At 51.2% G+C, this 25,586-nt stretch overlaps 1 protein-coding gene across 2 annotated transcripts in view; it reads left to right on the top strand.

The window, feature by feature from the left end:
- ACACB (acetyl-CoA carboxylase beta) overlaps positions 1-21,748 on the top strand; it is a gene marked incomplete at its 5' end in the record, with an annotated part of 99,806 nt that extends 78,058 nt beyond the window's left edge. For both annotated transcript variants that reach the window (XM_080821058.1, XM_080821057.1), the window contains 16 exons: positions 1,407-1,529; positions 1,644-1,913; positions 2,866-2,963; positions 4,006-4,126; positions 7,002-7,112; positions 8,218-8,361; positions 9,136-9,256; positions 10,724-10,820; positions 12,618-12,714; positions 13,253-13,388; positions 14,182-14,359; positions 15,481-15,593; positions 16,942-17,096; positions 17,831-18,001; positions 18,102-18,238; positions 19,122-21,748. In XM_080821058.1, coding sequence (XP_080677184.1) covers positions 1,407-1,529; positions 1,644-1,913; positions 2,866-2,963; positions 4,006-4,126; positions 7,002-7,112; positions 8,218-8,361; positions 9,136-9,256; positions 10,724-10,820; positions 12,618-12,714; positions 13,253-13,388; positions 14,182-14,359; positions 15,481-15,593; positions 16,942-17,096; positions 17,831-18,001; positions 18,102-18,238; positions 19,122-19,248 — 2,199 coding nt within the window. In that variant the 3' untranslated portion in view covers positions 19,249-21,748. The remainder of the gene's footprint in view (positions 1-1,406; positions 1,530-1,643; positions 1,914-2,865; positions 2,964-4,005; positions 4,127-7,001; positions 7,113-8,217; positions 8,362-9,135; positions 9,257-10,723; positions 10,821-12,617; positions 12,715-13,252; positions 13,389-14,181; positions 14,360-15,480; positions 15,594-16,941; positions 17,097-17,830; positions 18,002-18,101; positions 18,239-19,121) is intronic.
- Positions 21,749-25,586: the final 3,838 nt, after the last annotated feature.

The raw sequence follows: 25,586 nt of genomic DNA, 5'->3' as shown, positions 1-25,586 counted from the left end.
AAGAGACCATCAGGATCTCATTACAGGGGTGCCTGGGGGGCTCTGTCAAATGTCTGACTGCAGCTCAGGTCATGATATCAGGGTCCTGGATTGAGCCCCACGTCAGGCTCCACACTAAGCGGGGAATCTGCTTGTCCCTCTCCCCCTCCCTCCACTCGTGCTAGCTCTCTCTCTCTCTAAAATAAAATCTTTAAAAAAAAAAAAAAGAATGCTTATTACAGCCCTATTGTTAATACTGTAGGATTGGAAGCAGCCTAAATGTTCCTTAAAAAGGGTTATGAATAGGTAAGTTGTGATCTCCTCGCGCCATGGAAACTGAACAGCAGAGAAAATGGGTAGAGCTAAATTTCTCAGTGTGGGTAAATCTGTCAAACACATGGGAGAGCCAAAAGGGCAAGGTACGGAAGGGTGTGCCCATCACAAGACAGTTTATTTAAAGCGTAAGCCCTGTCGGGGGGTGCCTGGCCTGCTCAGTTGGAAGAACATTCGACTCTCGGTCTTGGGGTGTGTGGATATCCACATGGGGTGTAGAGATTGCTTAAAAATAAAATCTTAAAAAAAATTAAGTTTAAGGGATGCCTGCGTGGCTCAGTGGGTTGGACCTCTGCCTTGGGCTCAGGTCATGATCTCAGGGTCCTAGGATCGAGCCCCGCATCAGGCTCTCTGCTCAGCAGGGAGCCTGCTTCCTCCTCTCTCGCTGCCTGCCTCTCTGCCTACTTGTGATCTCTCTGTCTGTCAAATAAATAAACAAAATCTTGTAAAAAAAATTAAGTTTGTCATGTCTCTACATCCCACGTGGGGTTCAAACGCACAACCCTAAGATCAAGAGTTGCACACCCTTCCAGCTGAGCCACCCAGGTGCCCCCGTGTGTTTAAAATTTATGCCTGTATAATAAAAGGCATAAAAACACACACAGGACCAGTGGACACTAAATTCAAGACACTGATTATCTGGGCTTGGGGAGGGGGTACACCAGGGACTTCAACTGCATTTCTCTTATTCCTTTAAAAAAAAAATTCATAAGCAGCCACGGATAAATTATGATTTGAGAAAACCACCAGATAGGGGCTTGGGTGTTGCTTATTCTGCATGTTTTTCTGTGTGCTTTCAATAGTTCATAATTTTTTAAAAAGATTTATTTGATAGAGAATGAGCAAAAGAGAGAGAGCATAAGCAGAGGGAGCAGCAGGCAGAGGGAGAAGCAGACTCCCCATTGAGCAGGGAGCTCGATGCGGGGCTCTATCCCAGGACACTGAGATCATGACCTGAGCCCAAGGCAGAGGCCTAACCGACAGCCACTCCCAGGAGCCTCCATCCATAGTTCATAATTTAAAGAGAGGAAGAACTAAAAAATGTGCCTCCCTAATGAGGACTTTGGGTTTTCTCTTTCTTTCCCTATCCCCAGGCTCTCTTTAAACTGTGGGGTACCCCAGACAAGTACCCCAAGGACATCCTGACATACACTGAACTCGTGCTGGACCCCCAGGGCCAACTAGTGGAGATGAACCGCCTTCCTGGGGGAAATGAGGTAGAAACTCTGCGGAGTGTGACCCCTGGGTGGACTCACCCTTTCAAAAAACACCCCGCCCCCCACTCCCGAAGAAACAAACCATGTTTCCTTGTGCATTCATCTCCTTGGCAGGTGGGCATGGTGGCCTTCAAAATGAGGTTCAAGACTCCAGAGTATCCGGAAGGGCGGGACGTGATTGTCATCAGCAATGACATCACGTTCCGCATTGGGTCCTTTGGCATGGGGGAAGACTTCCTGTACCTGCGGGCATCGGAGATGGCCCGAGCAGAGGGCATCCCCAAAATCTACCTCGCAGCCAACAGTGGGGCTGGTATCGGCCTTGCAGAGGAGATCAAGCACATATTCCAGGTGGCTTGGGTGGACCCAGGAGACCCCAACAAAGTACGTCCCCAAACCAGCATGGTGATGTGATGCCCCGCAGTGGGGGTGATAGTGCCCATGGGGGTGGGGGAGCGGGGCGGGAAGAATCTTGGTGCACTTTGCACATAAAGCACAGATACACATGCACAGCACAGAAAAGACATACGGTAGATCGGTCTAAAAATTTCTCAGACGGGAGTGGTGATTGGGAAAAAAGTGTCTGGAAAGGCGCCTGAGGGGAATAATAACAACGAGAAGTTTATAAACACAGATCTAATGTAGCCTGAGTGTCCTCTGAATGTGGCATACAGTAAGGAGGCAAAGGTGAGTAAGACTTGGTTTCTGGCCACAGGGGATTCTCAGAAATCATCCGGGAAATGGAGAGACACTAGCCACAATAAAACTCATGACGAATGAGCGAAAAGATCACATTTTGTGATGCGGAAATGCAGGGGACAGGTCTTTTCTGCAGCCAGAGCAGATGTCCTCCAGGCTGTGGCATTGCCTCTGCCAAAGGGGGGCAAAAATTATTCTTTTCATGTAAAAAGCATATATACATATGTACACACACGTGTACATGCGTGTGTATACACAATGCATATACATGTGGTACATAAACTATATGATAAAATTTCGTGGAGGGAGCTAGCAATAAGGGGGAAAAAGTCAGAACAGACCCCTTGGGGGAGCAGGGATGAAGAGGTGATTCGGAGGAAAAGGAGCTGATTCAGAGCAGGAGAAATGAGAGGTCGTGTATAAGGGTGAGTGGAAAGTGCTTGGCACTGATCAGACCTTCAGTCTATAGCTGTTATTGCTGTGGAATTAACATCAGACATGCCAGCGGTGCTGTTAACACATGGTTAACTCATTATTAACATCCGCCCCTACAATGTTAACATTTAAAAAAAACAAACAGTGGCTGTCTAGTGCAGGGAACTAGAGTCACAGCCTCACTGGTGTATATTTCTTTAAGGGATTTAAGTACTTGTACCTGACCCCCCAAGACTACACCACAATCAGCTCCCTGAACTCTGTCCATTGTAAACACATAGAGGAAGACGGAGAATCCAGGTCAGTAAGTTATCAGGTAGCTCCTTCCTTTTGCCTGTGATCGATTTCAGCTACTGACGGGTAGTCCCTCTCTTTGCCTCCGGGCTTGTGGGTGGTGTTCTCAAACAGGTTGGTGGTGTTTATACAGTGGGATCCCCGGGACTTCTGGACACTTGGGGACTAAGACATGTGGGGCTTTCTTCAGGGTGAGCCCATCATTGCCATCCAGAGTGAGTTGTGGCTTTCACAAATACAGTACCTCACACAGGAAAGAATTAGCTTAGATTCCCATGATGTCCCTAGAGCTGCGAGGTCACATCTATGACCAAATTAGCACAGCTGATGCAGCAGGGATTTGGAAAGCTGGGAAGGTGGAGGCAGGGAAGGGGTCTGCTCCGTGAGGAGGTCCAAGGTTACCAGCTGTCTTTTCTAGGGAATGTTGTGGGTTTTTTGTTTTTGTTTTTTTCCCCAATGAAGTTGACAAAGTCAGAATTTCCCAGGCTAGGTTTTCTGGAACGTTAGTTGGTGTTACATTGTGGGGGATGGTGAAAAACCAAGTATGTGGAGAAACCCTGGGTTTAAATGGGATCTAGCAAGCATCTTTACTGCAGACCTTGTCAGAAGCTTTGACTGCAGCAGTGTCTTGTGAATCTGTAACAGGGGTTAGGCCGTACAGTGTTTCACACTTCTACGGCCATAGAATCTTGACTGATTGATTGTGAACTAAGCGCCTTTCCTCATCACTCTGTAGACCAAACTTTATTCTAGATTGTTTGTGGAGGTATGTAGGGTGGGGGTGACCTTTTATTAGGACAGCCTCCAAATAGGCACACATCTTTGGTGGGAAGGGTGATAATTATAGATGCTGCACTTGCCCTTCTAGAAACTTCTGGGCCAATTATGAGGGTCTTAGACCCCTGCTTTCATTTCACCTCTGGCTGCTTTACCACCTTCTGTTCCCTCACCTTGCTCATCCCCCCTGCCCTGGGTTCTGGGAAAATACATCAGCCTTGAGCTTTCCTGGGCTAGAGCTCGATCTTGAACCCATGTTTTGTTCATGAAGGTATGTCATCACGGATATCATCGGGAAGGACAGTGGCGTGGGCATAGAGAATCTCAGGGGCTCTGGCATGATTGCAGGGGAGTCTTCCCTGGCTTATGAAGAGATTGTCACCATCAGCTTGGTGAGTCTCCTATTTTATTTCCTTTTTCTTTTCCACTTTGTCTCATGGAATCTTTAAAGCGGTCTCAGAAGAAAAGAGCCTTGTGTGCTCATCACACAGCTCCGGTGATTAGCAGCACGTAGTCATTCCTGCATCCTTGGTCCCTCAGCTCTCCTGTCTGGGGAGATATATAAAAAAATATATATATATATATATTTTTTAATATTCACTTATTTATTTTAGAGAAGGGGGAGAGAGAGAGAGAGAGCAGGGGGGTACGGGGCAGAGGGAGAAGGAGAGAGAAACTCAAACTGACTCTGTGCTGAATGCCAACCCTGACATGAGGCTCGATCTCATGACCCTGACATCACAACCTGAGTGGAAACCGAGAGTTGGATGCCTAACTGACAGCACTACCCAAGTGCCCCTGTTTGTGCATATTTTATTTTTTAAAATATTTTAATTATTTATTTGACAGAGACATGGTGAGAGGGGGAACACAAGCAGGGGGAGTGGGAGAAGGAGAAGCAGGCTTCCCACTGAGTGGGGAGCCTGATGAGGGGCTCAATCCCAGGATCCTGGGATCATGACCTGAGCCGAAGGCAGATGCCTCACGACTGCACCACCCAGGCATCCCATGTTTGTGGGTATTTTAAAGCAAGCCCCCTGTCCTGTCTTACCATCTCTGGATGGCCCAGGGTGGATCTTTGCTAGATAAAGATCCCCAGATACACCGCTTTTTTACAGAATCACAGTGCTATTATTACACCCATCAACATCCATGGCAAGTCTTTAATATCCTTGAAACCTGGTTCACAGTCAGTTTTAACAATTATCGGAAAATGTATCTTTTTATAGTTGATGTGTTTGAATCATGATCCAATCTTATCAAATTCAACACCCAAAAAACAAATAATCCAGTTAAGAAATGGGCAAGAGGCATGAATAGACACCTTTCCAAAGAAGACATCCAGATGGCCAGCAGACACGTGAAAAGATGTTCAACATTGCTCACCATCAGGGAAATACAAATCAAAACCATGATGAAATACCACCTCACACCTCTCAGAATGGCTAAAATTAACAACACAAGAAACAGCAGGTGTTGGTGAAGATGTGGAGAAAGGGGAACCCTCTTATGCTGTTTGTGGGAATGCAAGCTAGCACAGCCACTCTGGAGAACAGTTTGGAGGCTTCTCAGAAAGTTAAAAATAGAGCTACCCTATGACTCAGCAGTCACACTACTAGGTATTTACCCAAAGGAGACAGAAATACAGGTTTGAAGGGGCACATGCATCCCAATGTTTATAGCAGCAATGTCCACAATAGCCAAACTATGGAAAGAGCCCCAGTGTCCATTGACTGATGAGTGGATAAAGAAGAGGTAGTATATTTATACAGTGGATTATTGCTCAGCTGTCCAAAAGAAGGAAATCTTGCCATTTGCAAATGCATGGGTGGAGCTAGAGTGTATTATGCTAAGTGAAATAAGTCAGAGAAAGACAATTACCATATGATCTCAGTCATGTGTAATTTAAGAAAGAAAACAGATGAACACATGGAAAGGGGAAAAAGGGGGGAGAGGGAAACAAACCATAAGAGACTCTTAATGATAGAGAACAAACTGAGGGTTAGGGAAGGAGGTGGGTGGGGGATGGGCCGGCTGGGGGATGGGCATTAAGGAGGGCACTTGTGATGAGCAGTGGGTGTTGTAGGTAAGTGACGAATCCCTGAATTCTACTCCTGAAACCAGTATTTCACTGTAGGTTAACTAACTAGAATTTAAATTTTAAAAAAAAGGTACTGAGTATTTAGGAGAATTTTTATCCTGATTTTGATTGGCACAAAATGAATATCTCCCCTTTCCCTCCCTTAGCCTTTCCAGAAATATTTGCTGTTCCTAGTAATAGTACTACTCTTTCATGGTACACTGTCATTCAAGACCTTATCTTTACATTCTGTGTTGGATCTTCAATTTCCAAGGTGGAAAATGCTGGCCATGGGTGTCTTCCTTAGGCTTGTTTTCTAGATACCATTATATGTATTTCAAAATAAAAAATATATACCTTTGGACATATATATAAATAAATTATATATTATATATTCCCAAATCTATAAAGATATGTATATTTTTCTATATTCTAAAATAGATGTTTTATCTGTATATCATATAATTATATATGATATGTATATATAATTTTGAAATAGTTTACGACTATTATATATGATATATATGTATCACAATATATAATATATAATTATATGTATCTTATATAATATATATAATTATATATACCATATATGTATCATAATTGTATATTTTATGTAATGATACATATATATACATATATATATAAAATTTTTAAATAGTTTACAACTCAGTAGAAGTTACAGTGCAGTACAGAGAGGTCCCCTGTCCCCCTCACTCAGCCTCCCCCGTAACAGTATCCTACGTAACCACAGTACATTACCAAGACCAAGACATTGACGTTGGCGCAGCGCCCTTACCTTGGTATAGACCTCACTCCAATTTCACCAGTTTCGCCCTGGCTCCTGGGCGTCCTTTGGTTGTGTGAGAGGCTACATTGGCTCAGAAGAGCTACGTGTAAGAGCTAGGCCTTGGATGAAGCAAGAACCAGAACATTCCATGTCTGCTGTCTGGCCTCACCACACTCTTCTTTGTTAACTACATTCTTTCCGGAAGCCAGGGTCAGGTGAGCCTGAAGAACTGGCTTGTGCTGTGCTGTTTGGTCACCAGTCAGGTCACCGGTGGCCAGGCCGTAGCGTCCATGTGTGCCCAGTGGGTTCCTGGCCTGTCCTACCCCGACCCCCGCTGTGGGGAGTGGGGGCACGCCTGCCTTGGGAATTCAGAGGGGCCCCATCTCCGTCTCCACAGGTGACCTGCCGAGCTGTGGGGATCGGGGCCTACTTGGTAAGGCTGGGCCAGCGAGTCATCCAGGTGGAAAACTCTCACATCATCCTGACGGGAGCCAGTGCGCTAAACAAGGTGAGTGGATGGGGGCAGGGACGGGGGTGGCGGCTGTGGGGGATGGGGACTCACTGTAACCTTCCCACTGTCTCCTGATGGAGGCCTTTTCTCAGCATGAAACCAGTGTCTTTCCTATTGATGTATAGCTCTTTTTCCAGTTTGCACTTGTCTTGGTCTCTCCTGAGCCAAAAAAATTTGTTTCACTTTATTTTTTTAAAGATTTTATTTGTTTGAGATAGAGGGATCACTAGCAGTGCAAAGGACAGAGAGAGAGAGAAGCAGACTCCCTGTTGAGCAGAGAGCCCAATGTGGGACTTGATCCTAGGACCCTGAGATCATGATCTGAGCCAAAGGCAGACACTTAACCCACTGAGCCACCAGGGCGCCATGAGCCAAAAAAAAAAAAAAAAAAAAAGAAAGAAAGAAAGAAATACTAGGCTCTTGTGGTAGAACTCTCTTGTGTACTGCCATTTAAATATTTTAAAATTATTAACGTGGCATTACATATTACAGAAAACTGGAAAGAGACACCCCCCCCCAAAGTAATTTTGCTCCTATTAAAATTTTAGTGTATTTCCTTCTCGTCTTCTGTCTGCCTGACTCCTGGTGAATGTGGAGTTTGGTATTCTGCTGTTCTCACTATATTAAAACATACCCCAAGTGGCTGTAAAGTCTTCATAACGTAATGTCTGATAGAATCCCACTGAAGTTCTCAAAGTCTGGTTCCCAGACCTACCGCAGCGGCAGCTTCCCCCAGGAGCCTGTTAGGAAAGCAAGTTCTCAGGCCTCGGTGTCGACCTGCCGAATCAGAAACACGGGGTAGGGTTTAGTTTTCTGAGAAGACCCAAGTCATCGGTGGGCTCGCTTGTTCTGAAATTGGGTTGCATGTTGGAATTACCTAGAAGCTGAAGGAAAATACCGATGCTGCCTCCCAACCCCAAAGATTCTGCTGCAGTGGTTCTGGGTGCAGCCCGGATGGCAGGATTTTTGAGAGCTCCCAGGTCATTGCCACGTGCAGGTTGAGGATCATGGAGGGAGATGACTTCCAAACAGATGGAAGAGGCCTGAGCCCGGAGGGGGTGGGGTAGGGGCCGGGCTTGCTAAGTGTGCCCTGTCGAAGCAGGTCCTGGGCCGAGAGGTTTACACCTCCAACAACCAGCTGGGCGGCGTGCAGATCATGCATTACAACGGCGTCTCCCACACCACTGTGCCGGACGACTTCGAGGGCGTGTACACCATCCTGGAGTGGCTGTCCTATATGCCAAAGGTGCAGTACACCCTCTGCAGTGTCTGGAGACTCTGGAATCAGCTCCCCCAGCTGGGTAGTGTGGGAGTTTGGGGAACCGGGAGATCTGCCATGTGGCTGGGGTTCATTTTTCGTTACTCCTCCCTCCTTCCCTCTCTGACACCCAGCTCTGTACTGGCTGTTCTTTGCTCTTTTTTTTTTCTTTTTTTAAAGACTTTATTTATTTATTTGACAGAGAGAGAGAACACAAACAGAGGAAATGGCAGGCAGAGGGAGAGGAAGAAGCAGGCTCCCGTTGAGCACAGAGCCTGATGTGGGTCTCGATCCCAGGACCCTGGGACCATGACCTGAGCTGAAGGCAGAGGCTTAATCCTCTGAGCCACCCAGGCACCCTTCCTTTTTTTTTTTTTTTTTTTAATACCTTTGTAAGGGTGGCTTTGGAAAGGGGTAACTCTGACCAATAAAGAATCCTGGAGCTTTGCAGCCAGGCTGGATTTGATTCCTGGCTTCCTCGTCCCTAGCTGTGAGACCTTGAGCCAGTCTCTTAATCTTTCCGAACCTGTTTCCTCATCTGTGAAATGGGAATCACAGGAATACCTACCCTGGGGTATTACCCCGATGATTCAGCACAGGGATGTGGAGAGCCCGGCACCAAATGCTACTCAAACTAGTGATGACTGGCTGCTCCGGACTGGGCTGTCCTGCGTAACCAAACGTGATCATGGTTAGAGGGGAGAAGCAGATCGCAGGCATTACTGGCGAGCACAAGGAGACTGAGTTGGTTTCCTTTTCTAGGATAATCACAGCCCAGTCCCCATCATCACACCCACAGACCCCATTGACCGAGAAGTTGGGTACTACCCGACCAAGGCTCCATATGACCCCCGGTGGCTGCTTGCAGGAAAGCCTCACCCGAGTAAGTTCTAAAGCTCTTTGCCTGGGGCCTGGCTCTTGGGTTTCTTTTCTGCAAGTGGGACAAAGGAACACTCAGAAGCACGGATCCCAGAGGGGTACGCCCGAGATCAAATGTGGAGGGCATGGAGGGATGGGGATTTTCTCCTCTATGCTTCTCCTGAGCTGTTAACCAAGAAGGAGTGGAGGCAGCCTCTGGTTTCTGGGGCTGGTCCATGGAGGGAAGCATGACACAGGTCATGGTCTCCCTCTCGAAACTGCCCCATGGTTACAGAGGTGGAAAATGCAGACATCAGAGTGTCCCAGAGATGACTACCCCCCTCTCTCCCTCTTTCTTTCCGTCTCTCTGTTTGGCTCCACCTTACAAAGGTAGCCCTCCAGGGGTTCACCCAGGACGGACTACCCAGCCTCTTCTGCACACTCATACACATAGAGATGTGTGCACACACACATCTTCTCTGTCCCTCCCTCCCTCTGAGAGGGGCCGGTTTGTCTCTGGGAGGTGTATGGTTACATTCTGAGCAGCCAGAACAGAGCAGGAAAGCTGAGCTACCCCCATCCCTCTAATCCCCAGTCTAGAATTTCAGATGCTGCCACCTTTAGAACTCGGCATGGCTGTCCAGCTGTGTGGTGCAGGAGGGCACCCCCACCTCCCAGAGGAGCGGCATGGGGCACGGAAGCGCAGGGTGCCCCTTGGCTTGCGTGCCCCTCTCGGGTTTCTCTTGGGTTTTCTCGCCTGTGAGCACCAAGGGATGTGGCTTGAACTTAATTATAAAATATCCAACTTGTTTCTGACCGTTTTCTCCGTCTGGTCAGGCCAGCCCCCAAGCAGACTCTGGGGCCAGGCTGCTTGGGGTTTGGGCCCCCAGCTTTCCTCCCTGGCAGCTTGTGGCCCTCCTGTCACCTGGCTCTGAACCCGGTGATGGACACGGCGCTGCTCCCTGTCCAGGGATGGTGGCAGCAGACGTCATCGTATCCTCCCTCCTCCCCTCCTCTTCTCTTCTCTGTCTCTCTCCATCTCTCTCTTTGTCTCATTTTCTCTTTCTTTTAAAAGTTGATGATGCGTGTGCCCCCCCCCCCGCCCCCAGTTAAATGTTGTGAGGCTGCAGCTGGTATGTCAAATATGAGGTTTTTGGGGCACATGGTCCCTTTCCCAAATCCCAGCTTTTGAAGGTGTCCCGTCAACTCTCTTTGCATCTTGGACTGATCCTTGGGATTAGGATCTCCGTGTGTTTGGCATTGACAGGAGCTGCTGAATTCCTGACTTGGAGTATTTTCTGCAGCCCTGTTTTTGGGGGGATTTTTGTTGTTGTTGTTTTGTTTTGTTTTTAACGGGGTTGGGATCTGTATGGTTTTCTGGAGAAGCAGGTGTTTGGGCCGTCAAGGCCAGGTTATCTGGCCCACCAGGCTGACCCTAAGGACCCTCATCAACCCCACCCCTTGGCCTGGGCTTCTGTCCTCCTGTCCGCAGCTCTGAAGGGATCCTGGCAGAGTGGATTCTTCGACCATGGCAGTTTCAAGGAAATCATGGCGCCTTGGGCCCAGACCGTGGTAACAGGACGAGCAAGGTAACCTTGAGGATGGGGCAGGCTGCACTCAGCTAGCCTCCCCAGGCATCAGGAACCCCAGGCACTAGACCAGGGGTCCTTTCCTCCAGGTGACCCCCAAGAGCATTTTGCTTTGGCCTCGGGATTTTCTGAAAGAAAAACCAACCTGGGGGGTTGTTTTCTGGATGATGAACTTCTTCATAAAGTCTGGATTTTTCTGGGGCCTTAGCAGACCTCTCAGCCAGCTTGTTGCTGGGGGCCAGCACCCTGACCCCTAGTGTCTGCCCCTGGGGCAGGGCTTCATAACCACGGGGGCCATGGGCCCCTCGGGGAATTAGAAGACAGCTCTGGGTGCTCCTGCCAGAAAACTGCGCACACACTCCAAACTAGGAATTCCCTTTCAGGAGGGCCATGGTCAGAAACCCCCTTGTCTACACACAGCTGGTGGATGGCTTAAATGCTTGAATGCTCCCAGAGCTGAGCAGCTCACTCCTCAGCGGTGTAGTCCTCCTCTTTTCAGATACATCCCACTCCCTGCAAGATCCTTCCTACGTGGAACCCAAAGCAGTGTCCTTATAACTTACCATTCAGATTCCTGGCACGATGTCATTGCTACGGTTCCAACTCTGAGTCTGACCTGAGGTCAAGCCCGGCTGTGTCACTCACCCTTTCTGGGCCTCCGCATCCTCCTCTGCAGGGTGGGGTTAATAATCCTACTAAACCACAGGGGAGGACTGTTGTGACACGAATGTTAAGCACTTAACAGCATCATAAATGCGGGTGCCTGAGAGGCTCAGTCAGTGAAGCAGCCAGCTCTTGATCTCCACTCAGGTCTCGATCTCAGGTCGCAAGTTCAAGGCCCACGATGGGCTCCATGCCAGGCGTGGAACCTACTTAATAAAAATAAATAAATCACAAATGCTCCATAAGTGGTAGGGGCCACCAGTACTGTCTTTGTTGTTGCTGTTGTTTCTCTCCAGGGCAATAAATACGTGTTAAAATACCAACCATGAAGCCAAGCATTACAGCTGGTCACTTTTCCATGAGTGTTTTATTTTAAAAACATTTTTTTTAAACCGGAAATGAGATCTGTTCCCCCTTCCGCCTGGAGAACCTTCCTTTTTTGAAAGACTTCCCCTCCCTATGGTCCTTGAGAGCATAAACCAGAGTAACCCAGGGTCGCACCTGGCACAGGGCGGGCCGGGAGCTTGCAGTGATGGTTACTGATGTCACAGAATCCCCCCTGAGCAGAAGCTCTTGCAGGCTCGGCATCCCTCAACCCTTTCCAAATGGGCCTCTGTGCCTAGACCCACCCTGTCCCACATGGTAGCTGCTGGCCGCATGTGACCGTATAAACCTAGATGAGTTGAAGGAGACCCCGTTCCTCTGTTGCACTCGCCATGCCCCAAGTGCTCAGGAAGTAGCTCGTCTCAGCTGCTGTCCTGGATGGCACAAGACCGAGAACGCCCCAGCATCGCAGAAAGTTCTAGTGGACAGCGCTGCTCCCGTCCCTGCAGTGGCCTGGCCATCCCTGTCACCACCATGACTGGTGCCTGCAAGAGGGGCGCCGACAGCCCCTTTCCAGCCCACCAGCTTGTGAGGAGGCTCTAACTGCTTTGGAAACGTCCAAACAAATGCTTCCAAGAGAATGCCCGGCTCAAGTGAAAACAATGCTGTCTTCTGCCTGCCCCCCTCCCCATCATGAGCACCACGTGCCCATAGGATGTCCCCCAGGGCCGAGAGGACCCATGTACCCTGAGTGCACGGGGGGTGTGGCCTGGCTGACCCAGCCTGGCTGACCCACACCGGGCCTCGCAGGCTGGGGGGTATCCCTGTTGGAGTGATTGCCGTGGAGACGCGTACCGTGGAGGTGGTGATACCTGCAGACCCTGCCAACCTGGATTCGGAGGCCAAGGTGAGGGGTCTGGGAACTTGGGACTGCTGTTCCAGCTGGCTTAGCCAACAAAGAGTGGGTCCTGGGTGGTCACATGCCGGAGCCTGGGGTGAGTCCTTGGCCCTGGGGTCCCATTTCTCCCGCACGGTTTCTGGGGGATGCATAAATGTCCCACACGGTGTTTCTTCTTCTTTAGAGGGTGACAGGTCCCTGGGAATCCTCCCTGCCTTCTGCCTCCATCCTTGTCACTGTTTCTAGGGTGGGCCGTGGCACATGCTGGGAAGAGCTCAGAAGGCAGAGGGCGGGTCCTAGGACTCAGTGTAGTCGGGACTAGCCACCCTTTGAGCCTGAAATGAGCCGAAAGGAACCTGTAGCCCATGGAGGCAAGCAGAGCCCCTCACAGACTAGCTTTGGGCCCTCCCTGTGAGCCTTGGTTCTGAGGCAGGTGCCAACACAGACCAGATTGCCTGCCTTCTAGGGTGGGGCTCAGATGGCTGTCCCCATGTCCCCTTGCCACTCTCACAGAGAGGAGTCTGATCCAGGCCACTCCGTGTTTCAGATAATCCAGCAGGTGGGCCAGGTGTGGCTCCCAGACTCGGCCTACAAGACAGCCCAGGCCATCAAGGATTTTAACCGAGAGAAGTTGCCCCTGATAATCTTTGCCAACTGGAGGGGGTTCTCTGGTGGCATGAAAGGTACAGCTGTCTCTCCTCTGGGTGTCCCAAACCGGCGGGGTCAGAACCCAGGAGAGGGAGGCCCCCTCAATGTAGTGCTATGGTTCTCCTCTGTATGGCTCTGTCCTCCTCTTAGCTGAGGTCCCCACGGTCCTGAGGACAGGAGCGGTTCAGGTCACATCTTCCCATTTTACAGATGAGGACATGAGGGTTCCCCATGTGACTTTCCAGAGGTCACACTATGAGGGGCAGGGCCAGGAGGGCAGCCCTGGCAACTTTCCTCCTGTGAAGAGACTAAGACCAACCTGAGAGGTCCCAGGGGGCTATTTGATGAGCTGATCACTGGCATATGGTGTCAGCTCTCAGTGTGATGATGGCTGATTGTACTGTTGCACTGTAACCACGTAAGGTGCCTGGTACTTGGTGGAAAATAAGGGCCACGCTGTGTGTGGTGTGGGCAGGAGGCAAGGACCTGTGTTATTGCTGGGCCGGGGGCCAGGCATTGGTGAGGGCATCCCAGAGTCAGAGCTGGAAGGAATCTTTGGGATGGCCCTATGCCTCCTTTTTACAGATGGGGACACTGAGGCCCAGGCAGGGAGAGTGACGTGTCCAAGGTCACATGTATGGTCCGGGTGCCCTCTGTACTTGGGCCCACCCCTGACTCCCAGTCCAGAGCTCTTTCCGTGGTGCCACCAAGCATCTTGGATGACCACACTTTCTTGGGATCCCCAGGATGATGAGGGCTATGGGCTTGGCATGTGGACAGGTGCTGGGGCTGGAGGCCTCCTCACCAGGTGACTGCTTTGCTTTGCAGACATGTACGACCAGATGCTGAAGTTCGGAGCCTACATCGTGGACAGCCTCAGGCAGTATAAACAGCCCATCCTGTCCTATATCCCACCCTACGCAGAGCTCCGGGGAGGCTCCTGGGTGGTCATGGACTCCTCCATCAACCCCCTGTGCATAGAATTGTACGCAGACAAGGAGAGCAGGTGGGTGTGTCTCCCTCAATCTGGCTGAGCCTTTGCTTATTCTCAGCCCCAGTCCTCAGACGCTGTTGTCACCTTTGAGCCGCTGGCCAGGGATTACCAGGGCATTGAGATTTTTTTTTTTTTTAGGTTTATTTATTTATTTATTTGAGAGAGAGAGAGAGAGCATGAGTAGGGGGGAGTGGCAAAAGGAGAGGGAGAGCAGACTCCCTGCTGAGCAGGGAGCCTATTGTAGGGCTCCATCCCAGGACCCTGGGATCATGAGCTGAGCCGAAGGCAGATGCTTAACCAACTGAGCCACCCAGGTGCCTAGCATTCTGACTTTCTGAAGGATGGAGAGCCTCCAGCTTTAGCAAACTGAAACTAGCATCCGGTGCACAAGTAGATTTTCTCAGTAGAGGGGCGCCTGGGTGGGTCAGTTGGTGAAGCGTTATTGTGAAGACTTATTGAGTACCTGCTATGTGCCAGGCATTATGGCAGACATCGTGATGTGCAAATGAGCCAAACCTGTCCTGCCTTCAGTGCACCCAGACCCTCATGGGGCACTGTTGAGGCTCAGGCCTCCAGGAGGACTCAGGACACAAGCAGACTCCAGTGGCGTGATCGTGAACTTCTCACTGTGGCCACCGGGAAGCTCAGAGCTCCATGGAGTATTCCTCAGGGCTTCCAAGCTATCAAAGGATGGGGGAGGGGGCAGTCTGAAGTGTGAGTGAGAGGCTTGAAATGGGAGGCCAGCTCCCACTGGACCATGCATTGTGACTCCGTGAACTCTAAGGAGATCAGAAACAGTACTGTGGCCTGCAGAGAACAGACATTAGGAGAGGCTGAAGAGCAGGCGGGCTAGGCCGTTCTGGAGAAAGTCATATGCTCGCAGAGCTGAAAGGGCCTTCCAGAGCTCAGAAAACTTGATTTTAAAATGTAGGCTCAGCCCCTCATTTTATGGCTGTAGGAGCAGATGACCGGAGAGTCCCCTCTGACTTGCACAAGTCACAGAGTGAGTCTGTGAAAGAGCTAAGAGGTCACACCCAGATCTCCTGGCTCTCCTGCCTCTACCCCATGTCTCCTGGCTGTTGCTTGTTGGGGAACATCGCCTACACTTCCACCCCTCCCTCTTCTTTTCTCAGGGCGAATATTCTGGAGCCGGAGGGAACGGTGGAGATTAAGTACAGAAAGAAAGATCTGATAAAGACCATGAGAAGGATCGACCCAGCTTACAAGAAGCTCGTGGAACAGCTAGGTGAGAGGGTTACAAGTGCCTCATCTCTCAGAGGGCAAGAGGGGCCCCGCCCGCTCCGCTGCTGGGGCCTCCTAGTACGGTAAAAACAAAGTGAAACGTGCCAAAACACAGCTACAAAAATGGTGAGATGTTTTCAGTGTTCAGCGTAGCAAAATCAGCCCCTCTAACGTTAAAAAAATACGTGTAATGCCTTAGTGTATTTATTTCTCAACACACCCAAAATATAAAAAATGGAAGTATTTGGGGCCAGCGAAGAAGATGAGCATTTTCACATCAAATGTCCTTTTAGAATTTTCCACCAGACAAAATATTTTACTAGTTTTGTTTGAGTGATAGCTTTGTTTCTCCTGTAACCTTAGGGGTAATTTTGTTTAGAAGTCCATATTGGGGGCACCTGGGTGGCTCAGTCAGTTCATCATCTGACTCTTGATTTCGGCTCAGGTTCTTTTTTTTTTTTTTTTTAAGATTTTATTTATTTATTTCACAGACAGAGATCACAAGAAGGCAGAGAGGCAGGCAGAGAGAGAGAGGAGGAAGCAGGCTTCTTGCTGAGCAGAGAGCCTGATGCAGGGCTCGATCCCAGGACCCCGAGATCATGACCTGAGCCCAAGGCAGAGGCTTAACCCACTAAGCCACCCAGGCGCCCCTGACTCAGGTTCTGATACCAAGGTTGTGAGAACGACTCCCACATCGGGCTCCACTGACTGTGGAGCCTGCTTGAGATTCTCTGTCCCTCTGCCTCTGCCCTTCCTTCCTTCCCTGCTCATTCACTCACTCATTCTCTTAAAAAAAAAAGTCCATACATAACTGGATGGTGATATCTTTGTAACTGTGCTCTGTAGAAGGTTTATCCGTGTGTGTGTGTGTGTGTGTGTGTGTGTGTGTGTGTTATTTCTTTGGTTTGGTGTTAGGATAATGCTGATCTCTTAGAATGAGTTGTGAAGTGTTTTCTCCTATATCCCGAGTTTGAATTGGTATTATTTCTTTAAATCTTTGGTGGAAGGTTTCTAGCTACAAATGCCTCTTTGTTATACACAGGACTATTCAGGTTATCTGGTTTCCTCTTGGCAGAGCTTCCCTAATTTATTTATCTCAAAGAAGTTGTCTATTTCTTCTAAGGTGTGAAATTGGCAAGAGTTGTTTATAATCTTCCCTTCTTATCTTTTGCAATATGCAAAGCGCATGGTTCTTTCTGATAAAAGGGGGCATCTTCACAGTTGCGTTCTCAAGGCCGTATTGCCATTGTGAGTGCCTGTCTGAGACGGCAAGAGCTGCTCGATTTGGGGGTACGATCGGAATTCCAGTGCAGGCCTGTGCCACAAAACCTGGTTTGTGCCCTTGCCCACAGGAACGCCGGGGCTCTCGGACAAGGACCGCAAGGACCTGGAGGGCCAGCTAAAGGCCCGGGAGCAACTGCTGCTGCCCGTCTATCACCAGGTGGCGGTGCAGTTCGCCAGCCTCCACGACAAGCCCATCTGCATGCTGGAGAAGGGTGCCCTCGCTGTAAGGGCCCGTGGCTGTGGGGCAGGGTGTGAGGGGTCCAGACCGAGGTGGCCTGGTTTCCAAACAGGAGGCGATCTGGGCGGGAGCGCCACACTTTAGAATCTCCTGGGGAGCTATAAAAAAAGAAAAAGAAAAAAAAAAATCCCAGGGCCCTGGTTGCTCTCCAGACCAATTCAATCAGTGTCTGGGGAAGGGTGGGGGGAAGCAGGGTGGGAGCCGGGCATCAGTGTGCTTTCAAATCCCCAGGAAGTTCTAACAGGCAGCAAGGTTTGGGAACCACCAGTCTGACGTGTGTGTGTGTGTGTGTGTGTGTGTGTGTGTGTGTGTTTGTGTGTGTGTGTGTAACTGCCAGGCTGCATTTGGGACGGGTTGGTCCTGCCCTGTGCTCCCCCAGCACTGCCGATCCCGAGCCCCACCCCATCGCGCCGCCCCCAAGAGGATATCCTAGTCAGCCTACCACCCTGTGTGGGGTGCTCCCCTCCCAGCCCAAGCTCTGCTTGCCTCTTCTGAACCAGTGTCAGCTGCTGGTGGCTTCTCGCCTCTGCCACCTCCCCGGGGCAGGGGCCTCTGCCACCTCCCCAGGGCAGGGGCCTCTGCTTCCCCTGAAAGCCTCAGTTGCCTGGTCTGCAAAATGGGAATGATCAGAGAGCCCATGCCTCATGGGGACCCTAGCCCCAGATGGCGCCCTGCATCCCCTCCCAGAGGGCTCAGGCCTGGCTGGGGCTTGTCCACAGGACATCTTGGAATGGAAGACCTCGCGCACCTTTCTGTATTGGCGCCTGCGCCGCCTCCTGCTGGAGAACCAGATCAGGCAGGAGATCCTGCAGGCCAGCCCTGAGCTGAGCCACGTGCACATCCAGTCCATGCTGCGGCGCTGGTTCGTGGAGACCGAGGGGGCCGTCAAGGTGGGCCTGGGGCCTGGGGTGGAGATGGGAGGTAAGGGGCAGAGGCTAGCCTGCTGGGTGGTGGGGTCTGTCTCTGAGCCAGCCTCTCCCCCTGCCCCAGGCCTACATGTGGGACAACAACCAGATGGTGGTGCGGTGGCTGGAACAGCACTGGCAGGCAGAGGATGGTCTGCACTCCACCATCCGCGAGAACATCAAGTGCCTGAAGCGTGACTCCGTCCTCAAGACCATCAGAGGGTGAGTGGCCACGTTGCCCCCTCCCCATCCCTTGGACTTATCGGCAAGTGTGTGGGCCACAATTTCCTTCCAGCTGCCCAACTCCAGAATAACTGCATGGTCCCCAGGCCTTGGGCTCAGGGCTGCATTCCTTGCTGGAGTCTATAGGGTAACTTGTCCAAGGTCACAGCCATTGTGCTATGTGTGTGTGTGTGTGTGTGTGTGTGTGTGCATTTCCTTTTTTTTTTTTTTAATATTTATAATGTATTATTTGCCTCAGGGGCACAGGTTTGTGAATCATCAGGCTTACATACTTCACAGTGCTCTGTATTTCCTATTTTTAAGATTTTGTTTATTTGAGAGAGAGCATGAGCAGGGGGAGGGGCACAGGGAGAAGCCGACCCCCTGCTGTGCAAGGAGCCTGATACGAGACTTGATCCCAGGACCCCAGGATCATGGCTGGAGCCGAGGGCAGATGCTTCGCCAACTGAGGTCCCCCAGGTGTCCCAACTAGAGTGCATTTGTGAGAACCCACATTCTTAACTGCTGGGTGCTAGGCTGCTGCCTCTCATTTGGTATCAGTCTTCCCCAGGGATTTGCTCACCCCATTCCAGCAGGGTCCCCTGTGAGGTGGGCAGGTGATCCCGTGGGACCCCATTTGGGGAACAACACTGAGATTCTGGGGAAGTCCCACAGCTAGTGACTCATGGGCTCCACTGTCCTCCGAGGTGTTCTCATCCCTCCCACTACACGGGACTGTCACCCCCATGGTGACCACAGCACGAAGAGATTTGGGAGCTCTGGGTTGACACGGCCCTGCACAGGGATTCTGGGGACTGCCCTAGGGCCCCAGTGACCTAAGTGGGAGGAATGAACCCAGCCCTTCTCTCCCCTGCCCCCGCAGCCTGGTACAGGACAATCCAGAAGTGGCCGCGGACTGTATCGTGTACATGAGCCAGCACGTCAGCCCAGCCGAGCGGGCCCAAGTCATTCACCTCCTGTCCACCATGGACAGTCCGGCCTCCACCTGACCCCAGCCCACCACGCTCTCTTGCAGGACCACGGGCAAGAGAAACCATGCTGACCTGCCTACTGCAGGCCTCATCAGGACCTTGGGGTTTTGCTTAAAAAAAAAAAAAAAAAAAAAAAAAATCCAGGCCATTTCTGCAGGGCTGCTGGCCTCCCGCTCACTCCTGTCTCAGTAAAAGGCTCAGGAATGTCCCCTTCCAAACAGAAACAGCTTCCTCTCTGCTTTGGGGAAGTTTGGTCTGTGTCTCTTGAGATAACACGTTTTGCTGCGTCACCAAATCAGCCTGAACCCAAACGCCCCGGTTTCCTTCTGCTTCCTGGTGCCTGGCGTGCGGGATCCAGGAGTTCTTGTATCAGATCATGGAATCTTTTATTTTTTTTACTCTGAGACCAATTCTTGATGGAAGCGTCTTCTATATTTCAGCAGAATAACTAGGCCAAGGAAAGAAGAGCAGAGACAAGAAGAAAAAAACCCCCTATTTTTGTAATGATGCTTGTTTAGATGCTGTCGAGTCACCTGGAAAAGGGTTTGAATGGTTTTCTAAGAGATGAAATGGTTTATTATTCCCCAAGTGGCCCATAGCGAGTTGCCAGGAATGTCTCATTGGTAGGCCAGGCTCAGAGATTTTGTTTTTGAGGGAGGGACAGTAAATGGGCAGAATCATCCAGCTTCCCTGTGGCTCCTAGCCCCCCGCCGGCCCCTACCTTCCCCCTGCACACATCCTCGTGGACAGGTGGGGAGGACAGAGGCAGAAGGCTCATGAGTGTCACTGCTATGATCACCACTACCCCTCCAGAGAGGCACTCTGCTGTCACTCTCTCACCTGGTGCCTCGATGTTGGTGGAAGGATCTGGCCCCAAGGGGCAGAGCTGTGGCCCCTGGGGCCACACTGATTTGCCCAGGGAGATCTCTGTGACATGCCCTCCAGTTCTGGGCTCCACAGGCTGCCCCACGTCAGACCTGCTGTCCTCCGGGCCCCGTCCCTGGGTTCCCCCGGTGACAGGGATGGGAGCAGTCAGCCACTCCCCTACTGCCAGGATGGGCAGTTTCTCTGAGGACCCGTTCAGAGGCTGGTGAGGTTGCTCAGGGAAGCCCCCACAAGCCAGGATGCTTGAGGATGCCTGAGTTGAAAAAAATACAGTTGGGCCATCAGCCAATGACAGCCCTGGAAAAGGAGATTGTCTTGGCAGCGGTGAGGAGTGGGAGAAAGATGAATGAGCTGCTGCCCCATCCGGAGGCCAACCGGGGGAGGGAGCAGATCTCTGTGCTGCCTTGGGACCTGAAGAAACATTTCCAGGTGCAAGAGGCTCTCTTGGCTTTGGAAGGAAAGAGAAGTTGATGACTAGCTGCTACCTGGGAGGGGTGGGTGGGGGAACCCACCAGGATATGTGTGGAATAAAGTATTTCTTAAAGGAAGCACTTTGGCCTTGATTATTCTCGGGACCGGAACAGGCAGGCCACCTCCCTGGGTGATTCCACTGCAGCTCACCACCGTCCTGCCTCAGCTGACATCTTAAGGAAGCCCCCATCCGAGGAAGACAAAGCTCTGATAGGAGGTTGTATCCCAAAGGCCACAGGTGGACTTGGTCTTTTCAGCTTGACTTCAAGAAGGGGCGCCCGTCGCTCTCTGCTATCTGCTGAGCCAGACCCAAACTTGCTAGGCTTCTTGCTTTCCCAGAAATCCGGAACCTCTGCAGAGGTTGTATCCTGAAACGTGAGGACACCATCCAGACCTGCCCCACTCCTCTCCCCGTGGTTAATCCAACCAACATCATCCCTCGGATCCCCATCAAGAACCTGACACCTCCCCGGCCAGGTCTGGGCTGGAGGCCAGCCACCCTCTCTCTTCACTGAAGTCTCTCCCTCCCGGGGTCAGCAGATTCTGGAGCCCCTACGCCCCGACCAAGCACCTGAATGAGCCCCACGTCCTTGCGTGTAGAGCTTGTCTGCATCATGAATGTGCAGCGCTGCCAAACTTGGCACCCTAACTTCTGCCCCTTGGTTTGCCTTCCCCACCTAATTCCCCAGCTCCAAAATTCAGCTGGCCTTTTAACCCAGAGTCATTCTTCCCCCTGCCACTTTACTATGAAAAATCTCTGAACACCAAAAAGTTGAATTCTCTGCCGCAGACCCCAATCATCTGATACTCACAGCTATCTTTGACATTCTCTTGTGCTTGTCTTTGCTTACTATTTATCTTTCTGTCTATCCGACCCTCTCTCAATCTGTCAATCCATTTTCTTATTTGGACCCATTTCAGAGTGAACTGCAGGCATTAGCGTATCTCTCAAAATGTGTTTTTTCTTTAAATCACGTCCTGAGGGTCGCCTGGGTGGCTCCGTTGGTTAAACATCTGCCTTCAGCTCAGGTTGTGATCTCAGGGTCCTGGGATGGAGCCCCATACCGGGCTCTCTGCTCAGTGGGGAGCCTGCTTCCCCCTCTCTCTCTGCCTGCCTCTCTGCCTACTTGCGATCTCTCGCTCTGTCAAATAAATAAATAAAATCTTTAAAAAAAAAACAACCCTATGGTGCTTCCTCCAGTCAGTTCTCCCTGACCACCTCCAGTTGGGAGCTGGTCCCTCAGCTTCTGTGCTTCTCCTTTTACGTGATACATATGTATCATGCAAAAGAATACGAATATACATATGAAATGTGGATTTGAAAACGAAATGTATACCTAGGGATCCCCAAGTCCCTCCGGCTACTGAGCGGAAGAGGGATTTTGGAGAGCAGTCTTATCGGCAGAGATGTGGTCACCCCCAGAGATGATGGGAAAGGCCACTCCCAGTGATGATCTGTATCTTGTGATATTCCGACCCACGTGTAGCTCTAAGCAGCTTCGTGTCCAGGAAACACAGGCCAAGAGTCTAGGATGTCTCATTTTTCATTTTTTTTATTGGGGTAAGGAATACATAACAAAATTCACCATTTTAGCCATTCCAAAGTGTACAGTTGAGCGACGTTTTGTACATCTACACGGTTGAGCAACCAGCATGGCCCTCCCGTCTCCACAACATTCTCATCTCAAACAGGAACTCCTTACCCCTTACACACTCCCATTGCCCCCTTCCCCCCACCCCGGCCACCGCCAGCTACTTTCTGCCTCCGTCCGTGCATTTGCCAACCCTAGGTACCTCCTGTGAGTGGAATCACGCAGTATTTGTCTCTCTGTGGCTGGCTTCTTTCGCTCAGCACAAGTTCCACAAGGTTCTTCCCTGTTACTGCGGGTGTCCGAACATCCGTCCTTTTTTGGGCTGGATAACATTCCGTGGAACGTATGCACTCCTGTCTTAGTCCGTTCAGGTTTCTGTAACAAAATACCACAGACTTGGGGGCTTATAAATAACAGAATTTCATAGCTTACAGTTCTGGAGGCTATAAATCCAAGATCAAGGTGACACCATGGCCAGGCGAGGGACCTCTTCTGGGTCACAAACATTTCACCGTGTTCAGAAAGGGCAGGGAGCTCTCTTGGGGCCTCTTCTAAGAGCATTAGTCGCCTATGTGAAGGTTCCACCCTCCTGACCTAAGGACCTCCCAGAGGCCCCACCTCCTGACGCTATCACTGCTGGCTTTAGGATTCCAACTAATGAATGGGGGGCATGGCCGGACACAGACTTCAGACCATAGCGCCCACATTCTGTTCATCCATCCGTCCATCTGTCCATCCATCGATAGTCACTTGGGTTTCTTCCACCTTCTGGCTTTTGGGAATAATGCTGGCTGTGAGCATGGGTGTGCAAAGACATCTCCGAGTCCCTCCTTTCACTCCTCTGGGGGTAGATGCCCAGACGTGGAATTGTGCACGGGATGACAAATCTCTCCATCACTTGGAGAAGCTGTGGTACTGTTTTCCATAGGGGCTACACCATCCTACCTTCCCACCAACAGGGCACGAGGATTCAGTTTTCTACATATCCTCCCCCAACACGTACCAGCTTTTTTGTTCATTTTTACAGTCGCCATCCTTATAGGTCAAGCCTAGAAGCAATTTGAACTCAAAAGTCATTGCACCTTTTTGCTTGCATCCCTTCGACAGGGTGGCGGGAACAGGCAGCCTTGCCCGAGTGTGCCGTTAAATTTTCGATTCCTGAGTGTCCTGCTTCCCACCCAGCGTCTCCTGCGCCTTCGGGCCTTCCTTCTGCCAGTTTGGGCTTCGTCCTGCTACCCCCCAGCTGGAGGTGGAGGTGCTGAGACCCCGGGAATGGGAGGCCCCGCATTCATACCCAGAGGAGGGACTCTGTCAGACAACCAGCTTCGTCCAGAGGAGGGAACACCTGCTTCATCACGTCCTCTCCTCTGCCTTCGGTCCACTCCTTCTGTCCCCTTCCCCGAACCTCCCGCAGCTGCCTTTCAGGAGCAAACACTCCTCGAGGCAGGGCAATGCCGTGCAAAGGGCCAGAAGGTCTGCAGACCTGCGGTCAAACCCTCAGTTCCAACTCCACTTCAGACCAGCAAGCAGGGGATGGATAAGGGGCCGGCGGGGAAGCAGAGGGGCTGCTGGGAGTCCCACCTCCAGCCCTGACTCCTCCCAAGTAAGCGGGCTCCGCCTCTCTAGGCCTCGGTTTCCTCTTCCGTAAAATGGGGTGTTTGTTTCCTGAGACGGCTGGTTAGTGGCTGAAAAACAACACACACTTCTTCCCTCGCAGTTCCAGAGATCACAAGTCTGAGATGGGTCTCGCTGGGCCAGAGTCAGGGTGTTGCAAAGCCTGTGGTCCTTTGGAAGGCTCAGAGGGAAAGTCTGTTTGTTTGTGTTTTCCCGTGTGGAGGGGCCCCTTTCCGTTGTCAGAGCCGGCGAGGTGTCCTCTTCAGCGCTGACACTGAGCCTCCTGCCCCATCTTTGACTTCTCAGGATCCCGAGGTTACAACAGGGCTTACCTGGGTATCCAGGACCCCCTCCCTAGTTCAGGGCAGCTGAAACACAACCTTAATGCCACCTGCTCCCTTCCTCGCCCTTGCTGTAACAGAACCAAGTCACAGGGTTAGGATGTGGCCATCATCCGGAAGCCACTATTCCGCCTCCCACGGGGGATGGCACCTACTACCCCCCCACCAGGATAAATGAACTAAGCCATGTCACAGCACATGTCGCAGAGTAAGCCCCCGTCCGCGTTCACCAGCTGCATTTCTCTGTGGTTAGAACGTGGGCGATTTCTCCCCGAGGGAGAAGAAAAGCTGCATGATCACGAGTTGAGTCTCCATTTTCTTATCTGGGAAATGGGTGAGTCTCCTGCCTCTGTGGGTGGCTGAGCTGTCTGTACTCGTCAGGAGCAGCTTCCTGGGCCTTAGCTCAGTGCAGCACACAGCTGGGGTTCAGAGGGTGGTGAATGCCGAGCATTTTTCTCCGGAGTTGACCATCTGCAGAGAAGTTGGTCCGTGAAGCCTCATTCCTTGGGTCTCACCTTCGTGCTTTCTCACAGGGTCAGCTCAGCCCCCGCACAGGTGGGGCTCGGGTTGGGATTAGGGCTGTGGCTTAGAGCTTGTGACCTTAGGACGTTGGTGTTTCTGCCTTGATTCTGTACATACGTGGCCCTGCTTGCCCGCAGTAAGGAGTAGGGGACAGACTCAAGTAAAGGCTTCTCAGCCATCTCCTTGGGGTGACCTGGCTGCTGAGGCCTCGCCCTCCACTGAGGGCGGTGGGGGTAGGAGGAGTATTGTGCTCATTGGCCAGGCTTGGGTCACAGGGCCACCTTGGAGCCAAGTCGTGGAGGGAGTCTCTCCCTGTCACCTCCCTGTTTTCCCCAGAGGTGGACCTGGTCTGCCCTTCCCCGTCATCCTTCTAATCTTCCTTTCCTGCTCATTGTCACACGTGCATGGACCCGTCTCCCCAGGGAGTGTGCAAGCCACTCCCCAGAAGGGCTTAAGAGTTGACTCCTAATGAATGCATCCTTCTGCTGTTATCTTGGGTGGCAAGACATTCCTTTATTCCCCCAAGCCTCAGTTTCTTCATCTGCAAAATGGATGCAGTAACGAAGCCAGGTGCCTGGTAGGGTCATAAGGAGGGTTGAAGGAGCTAATTTCCAGGAGGGTGTGGTGCTGAAAAGCGTGTATTTGCTCCCACCTTATTACCTCCTGTGACCCCAGGAACGCACCAGAGGCGGCGCCATGGAGCTCTGACTCTGGAGTTTGGCACTCTGGGCCTCAGTCCTACCTCCTTGGTTGGTCCGAGCCTCTTTTTTCTGAGCAATAAATGGGGTTTGCGTCCCTGCCTGAGGGATGCCTGTTAAGAGCCTGGCACTGAGGGCTGGTGAATGATGGCCATGCTGATTTTCCCGATAATGACAATCTCCAAGGGGAACCTGGCATCAGATCCCTGGATTCAGTGTTGCTGTGGTGTTGC

This window comes from Martes martes (assembly GCF_963455335.1).
Source record: "Martes martes genome assembly, chromosome: 13".
NCBI classification, from domain to species: Eukaryota; Metazoa; Chordata; class Mammalia; order Carnivora; family Mustelidae; genus Martes; species Martes martes.
This window is presented reverse-complemented; position numbering and strand designations above follow the sequence as displayed.